Source organism: Dipodomys ordii, unplaced genomic scaffold (genome assembly GCF_000151885.1).
Source record: "Dipodomys ordii isolate 6190 unplaced genomic scaffold, Dord_2.0 Scaffold117, whole genome shotgun sequence".
Classification (NCBI taxonomy): Eukaryota; Metazoa; Chordata; class Mammalia; order Rodentia; family Heteromyidae; genus Dipodomys; species Dipodomys ordii.
This window is the reverse complement of record NW_012267333.1, coordinates 510,804-517,390: the sequence shown is the minus strand read 5'-3', so window position 1 is coordinate 517,390 and position 6,587 is coordinate 510,804. Positions and strand designations below refer to the sequence as shown.

At 54.9% G+C, this 6,587-nt stretch overlaps 2 protein-coding genes across 2 annotated transcripts in view; one reads left to right on the top strand and one right to left on the bottom strand.

Annotated features, from left to right (window-relative positions):
- Positions 1 to 50: 50 nt before the first annotated feature.
- Rom1 (retinal outer segment membrane protein 1) lies at positions 51 to 1,972 on the top strand. The gene is made up of 3 exons (XM_013029263.1): positions 51 to 892; positions 1,308 to 1,554; positions 1,647 to 1,972. The coding sequence occupies exons 1-3, from the start codon at positions 303 to 305 to the stop codon at positions 1,866 to 1,868; spliced, it is 1,059 nt and encodes a 352-aa protein (XP_012884717.1). The 5' UTR covers positions 51 to 302; the 3' UTR covers positions 1,869 to 1,972.
- Positions 1,973 to 2,553: 581 nt separating this feature from the next.
- The window catches only part of B3gat3 (beta-1,3-glucuronyltransferase 3), a 5,737-nt gene continuing 1,703 nt past the window's right edge, over positions 2,554 to 6,587 (bottom strand). Inside the window, exons 2-4 of the mRNA XM_013029299.1 lie at positions 4,162 to 4,522; positions 3,669 to 3,959; positions 2,554 to 3,042 (exon numbers count right to left, since the gene is read on the bottom strand). Coding sequence (XP_012884753.1) covers positions 2,944 to 3,042; positions 3,669 to 3,959; positions 4,162 to 4,522 — 751 coding nt within the window. The 3' untranslated portion in view covers positions 2,554 to 2,943. The remainder of the gene's footprint in view (positions 3,043 to 3,668; positions 3,960 to 4,161; positions 4,523 to 6,587) is intronic.

Genomic DNA, 6,587 nt, shown 5'->3' with positions numbered 1-6,587 from the left:
CCCCCCCCCGCCCTGCAGCCAGGCCGCCGCCGGGCCGGTCGAACCCCCACTTCCGCGAAGGGGCAGGGCGGGGTCACGAAGTGGGCGCTGTGCCCGTGGGCGGGGCTTTCCCGAAGGGGCAAGGCCCGCGCATCCAGAATCGGGGCCGGCAGAGGGTTAAGGCCCACTGGGAGGAAGCCCAGGGTATTGGGGTCAGCATGGCATTAACCTAGCTCAAGCCAGGCCGGGCTGACTCAGCACCCTGTCCTGGCCATCCGTCATCCCCGACGGCTCTGCACTCTCCCCTCGGGCAGAGATGGGAGATGGCGCCGGTGCTGCCCCTGGTGCTGCCCCTCCAGGCCCGCATCCGTCTGGCGCAAGGGCTCTGGCTCCTCTCCTGGCTGCTGGCATTAGCCAGCGGCCTCACCCTGGTCTCTAGTGGGCACCTCCTGGCCCAGCTGAGGCACCTGGGCACTTTCCTGGCCCCCTCCTGTCGGTTCCCTGCCTTGCCGCAGGCCGCCTTGGCGGCGGGGGCGGTGGCTCTGGGCACCGGGCTGGGGGCGGCAGGAGCCAGCCGGGCGAGTCTGGATGCGGCTCGGTTCCCTCCCTGGCGAGGCGTCCTGGGCCCGCTGCTGGCGGCTGGCACAGCTGGGGGCGGAGGGCTTCTGATCCTTGCCCTGGGGCTAGCCCTGGGTTTGCCTATGAGTCTGGACCAGGGGCTGGAGGAAGGGCTGGGGATCGCCCTGGCTCACTACAAGGACACTGAGGTGCCTGGGCGCTGTCAGGCCAAGCGACTGATGGATGAGCTGCAGTTGAAGCATCATTGCTGCGGGCGCCATGGCTACAAGGATTGGTTTGGGGTCCAGTGGGTCAGCAGCCGTTACCTGGACCCCAATGACCAGGATGTGGTTGAGTGAGTGATTTGCTTCTCCCCTTCTCTTCCTTCTTTTCCTCGCCCCCCACCCTGCACTCCAGGCCCTCCTGCTGCTTTGAACTACCCCTCCCCACCCCCATCGGATCCAGACGGGCAACAAATGGAACACAGTGGTTGAGAATTGGGGTTACAGTTCTGTTATGTATCTGCTGAGCCACCCAAGGCATGTTGCCAAAGCCACTCTGGGCCCATTTCCTCCTCCATAAAATGTAGATAACAGTGCCTATCTTGCTAGGAGTTGTGAAGATAAGTGAATTATGCGTGCTTGGCACAGAGTAAAGCAGTCTATAAATGTTTTACTATCATTTTTCCCTCCTTAATTCCTGTGGACCCCACACACACAGCTTTTCCCCCAGGCCTGAGTTGGCCAACATCCTAAGCCCTTGCCTTGCAGCCGGATCCAGAGCAATGTGGAAGGCCTGTACCTGACCGATGGGGTCCCTTTCTCGTGCTGCAACCCCCACTCGCCCCGGCCTTGCCTGCAAAGCCGACTCTCAGACCCTTACGCCCACCCTCTCTTCGATCCCCGACAACGCAACCTAAACCTTTGGGCCCAAGGGTGCCACGAGGTGCTGCTGGGACACCTGCAGGACTTGTCTAGCACGCTGGGCAGCATGCTGGCTGTCACATTCCTGCTGCAGGTGAGTCAGCAAAGGACCCTGGGTCCCCTTCCATCTGGGACTTTAGCCCTGGGAACCACTGACTACCACCCCCACCCTCGCTTTTCCCACAGGCTCTGGTGCTTCTTGGCCTGAGGTATCTGCAGACAGCGCTGGAGGGGCTTGGAGGGGTCATTGATGGGGAAGGAGAAACCCAGGGTTACCTCCTCCCCGGTGGGCTGAAAGACATGCTGAAAACAGCGTGGCTGCCAGGAGGGGGTACCCACAAACCAGCGCCTGAGGAAGCCCCACCAGAAGACGACCCTCCCAAGGAAGATCAGCCAGAGGAGGCCTAGCAACCTGCAGTTGGGATGGGGCACAGGGGCAGAGGAAGAGGAAGGGATGGACAAACGTGGGGAAATTCAAGGTCTTGAGCTCTCCCTTGGCTTTTTTGCTTAAGGTGGGCTCTCTACCATATGAGCCACAGTTCCACTTCCAGCTTTTTTCTTTGTGTGGTTAACTGGAGATAAAGGGACTCACAGACTTTTCCTAGCCCAGGCTGGCTTCCAACTGCGATCCTTAGATCTCAGCCTCCTGAGTAGCTAGGATTACAGGCAGGATGCCACCCTATGCCTGGCAAACTCCAACTCCTCATCAAGACTCTAGGAGGAGACTCCTAGAATTAGAAGGGTCACGGGTAGTCACAGGCTAGACTGGGGTGAGAAACTAGATTTCCTAGGAACCAGCCCTGTGGTCAAAGCCACTAGATACGAGAAAACACTGGGGGATGGGAAAGTACCCTGCAGGGCTGGAGATGGCCTCTGGTGCAGGCTCTGTAAATAAAGTGTTTGGATGGAAACCATCGTTCTTTCTCATGGAGTACATGACAAAAAATGCCTTTCTGTGTGAAGGGGAAGCCAGGACTCCAGAGTTTTGACCCTGGCCCGGCCCGTGCAGGAATAGGTGCCTATAGGTGCCCACATCTCTCAGAACCACGGAGCATGAACAAGGGATGCCAAGCAAAGAAAAACAGAAGGCCCCTTCAGATTGAGATTGTTTATTCTGGAGGTAGGAAGGGGTCCGCATGCTCAGGTGGGGAGGGTCCAGCCCAGCTCCTCCAGCCCCCCCAGTGCATGCCCAGCCCCAATAAGTTACCCAGTTCCTCAGCCACCCTCCCTGCTGAGTCCATCTGTCCTGCTCCACCCCAGGCAGAGCTGACTTGGCTCCACACAACAGCTGCTTGTCCCCAGCCTGTGGACAGTTCCACATGGCAGGCTGGGGAAGGGAGAAGGCGGTACACCACGTCCTGGGGCCAGAGGAGCCGCCTCGGCTAAGGGGTCAAGACTTGCCGTAGCACATGTTGGATAGGCCTGGAGCCCAATCCCACGAGGTCTGTGCCTAAAGTGAGGTGGAAGCCGGAGTGAGCCTCTATCACACCTCAACGGCTGGGTCTGAGCCCCGGCCCTGCCGCTGCAGCTGCTCCTCCTGCTTCATCTTGGGCTTCTCTGTCCGTGTGTGCCACACCAGCACCTGTGCCGAAGGGTTTCAGTTACAGCCAGGACGGGCCATCGCCAGGCCTTTGGGGCCTGATGGACCGTGGATGCTCCCTCCCTCTCTACCTTCAGTGTTGTCTAGGTTGTGTGAAGGGCAGGGGTGGAGGGGATGTCAGTGCCTTTAAAATGGGGCTTTGCTCCTTTGCCCTCACGGGCTCCAAGGAGTCTGTGACACTCAGTGGCAGCAAACGCTGTTCCTCCCTAGCACCCAGCTGTCCCATAGAAGGGTAAGCAGGGTTGATCAGAGATCAGAATGTCCCTCCTTGTTCAAATACCCATTCCCTGGGTCTTGCCCGTTTGTTTGTTTTGCTTTTGTACCGGCCTGGAACTTGAACTCAGGGCCTGGGTGCTGTCCCTAAGCATTTTGTGCTCAAGACCAACACTCAACCACTTGAGGCATGGCTCCACTTCCGGCTTTTTTGGTGTTTAATTGGAGATAAAGAGTCTCATGGACTTTCCTGCTCCTATTGGCTTTGAACCGTGATCCTCAGATCTCAGTCTCCTGAGGAGCAAGGATTACAGGCGTGAGCTACTGCACCTGGCTTATATTGCCCCACTTCTCCAACCACCTATCTGTCCCAGAGCCACCTCCATCCCCCTTACCCGCGTACAGTTGGCAGCCTTCGGCTCCAGGTTCTTGGGATCCACGAGATGGCTCAGGAGACTGCTCTCCAGGTGGCCCCGGGGAGCAGTGGCATCAAACTGGGCATTGGGCTTAGCCAACAGCAAGGGCAGGGCGACAGCAAATCCCGCCATGTCCACAGGGAACGGCCTGTTGGGCTCCCATGCCGTGTGGAAGCCCACAACCCGGCCATCCTGTACCCGAGGGCCCTCGAATCGCAGGCCGCCCACCAGCCCTACGGGCCACACTGAGACACCTCGGGTCCAACGCATCTAACGGAGATGGGGAGAGAAGAAACACGGGTGGCCCGGGGAGGGGTGAGGGGAGGGAACAGCAGAAAGAACCACCTGGTTCACTCTGCCCGACACTGCTCCCCATGTCTCACCCAGAAGCCTTCAGGGACACTGGTAACCAAGGTAACAGATGCAGGCGGTTCCATCTGGCCTCCTTCCCCATTCCCATCCCAGGTCTCACCTCCTCAAAGAGCTCCCGACTGTAGGTGTTGTCATCATCAGCGAAATACACGACTCCCTGGGTCCCTGGTGCTGGTGGGTCCTTTTCCCCTCCCACTGCGCCCCCTCTTCCCCGGAGCCAGTCCAGGGCCTTGTTTCGCTGCTCTACACCACGGGGCCGAACCCAGCCTGGCTCTCCTTCCCGAAGCCGCTGGGCCTTGGGGGTAAGGACGGCTAGGTGTGTGAAGAGGAGACCGGAGGCAGCTAGCAGCCCCGAGACCAGCGGGGTAGGGCCCTCGGAGTCCTCCACCAGCAGCCAGTGTAGCCGGGGCACCAGGCTCAGGGTCTGGGACAGCCGCACCAGCTCCGCCTTCTGCACCAGCCTGCAGGGGAAGAGATGCAGGGAGGTACATGGCATCCTGGGCCCACTGCAGCCTGGATAGTACAAAGCTTCTCCTGGCTCACTGTTACTATCTTCCCTAGCTTCTCCTCAGCCAGTGCCCAAGTGCTCTCTTTATTATTATTTTATTTATTTATTTTTGTAGGTCATGGGCCTGAACTCTGGGCCTGGGTGCTGTCCCTCAGCTCTTCAGCTCAAGGCCAGAGCTCTACCACTTGAACCACAGGGCCACTTCCAGTTTTCTGGTGGTTCATTGGAGATAAGAGTCTCATGGATTTTCCTGCCCAAGCTGGCTTTGAACTGTGATCCACAGATCTCAGCCTCCTGGGTAGCTAGGATTACAGGCATGAGCCACAGGCACCCAGCTTCCAAGGGCCCTCTTTATTAACCATCAATTCCCTGCCCACACTCACCTGCCCTTTCTCTGCCATTCTAATCAGTCTCCACCACCCACCTCAAACCTAGGAGACAATCAACTAACCACACAGGCATTGGGACCACAAAGATCTGGGTTTGAATCCCAGCTGTGTAACCTAAGGTTGAAATACTTGGGAGAAATCTTTAGTTCTGAGTCTTACCTTTACTCAGCTGTAAAATGGGAATAACAATACTTTGTAACAATGTTATTGTAAAAGTAAACATGATCATGGCTTTTTTGAAAACACCGAGAGACCAGGTTCTTCAGGTTCTTTTCCTCCTGTGCTGGGTGTCTAGGGAGAGGGATTCTAGAGGAGTTCCTCCATCATTCTTCTGCAGGGAGGAAGTCTCAGTCATCGTTTACATCTGCTGCCTGCCCCAGGAGTGGTGGTGCATGCAGGAATGCGCACGTGGGTGGAGGGGACCTAGAGCTGCCTGTGTGAAGATGGCGCAGCCATCTGACTCCAGAGAGGCACATGTGTTATGAGGCCCTTTTGGCTGCAGATCCCAAACTACTTTTCCAAATTGGTTTTTTTTAATCAGTAATAAAGCTATTCTTTGACTTAAAACAAATGTCAAACATTTAGCACAGTGTGTGGTAAAGAGTAACACGCTGTACATGATAGCTAGTGAAGGCATTTCTAGAAATTAAAATAACTGGCCTATTTTGACTGCTTTTTTTTTGGGGGGGGGTGCTAGGATTTGAACTCAGGGCCTCATAACTTGCTAAGCAAGTGTTCTATCACTGAAACCACACCTCTAATCCTTATCTCTTTCATTATATTTAAGATAAAGAGTCTCACTATAGCTGGGCGCTGGTGGTTCACGGCTGTCATCCTAGCTACTCAGGAGGCTGAGATCTGAGGATTGAAGTTCAAAGCCAGCCCAGGCAGGAAAGTCCGTGAGACTTTTATTTCCAATAAACCACTAGAAAACCGGAACTGGCACTGTGGCTCAAGCAGTAGAGCACTCTCCTTGAGCTGAAGAGAGCAAGGACAGTGCCCAAGCCCAGAGTTCAAGCCCCACGACTGACAAAAAAAATAAGTCTCACTATTTTGTCTGGGCCAGCCTGGACTGTAATCCTCCTATATAGGCTTCCCACTATAGCTGGGATGTGGACAGGTGCATGCCACGACGCCCAGCTTCTTAGTAGTTTAGATGGGGTCTTGTAAGGCCTTTACAAGGCCTGGGCTGGTTGTTGTTGAAACTGGATCCAAGTAACTAGGATTACAGGTGTGAGCCACAACCTTCAGTTCCCTTCCCACTTTTTTTTTCCTTCAGTGCTATAAGCAAGCATTCTACCACTGAGCGTCATCTCCAGCCCTCTAATTTTAATTAATTATTTATTATTTTAGTGGCAGTATGGGGACTTGAATTTCCAAGGTTAGCATTCTACCATTTGGTCCACACTTGCAGCCTTGCTTTTGGCTGGTTATTTTGGAGACAGGATCTATCAACTTTTCTGCCAGGGCAAAAAGCAGTGATACTTCTGAGTAGCTAAAATTACAGGTATGAGCACTAGGATTTGATTTTTTTAAAATTTACTCATTTTTTTTAATTGTGAAAATACCGTATAGAGGTGTTACAATTACATGGGCAAGATAATGAATACATTTCTTTTTTTTTTTTTT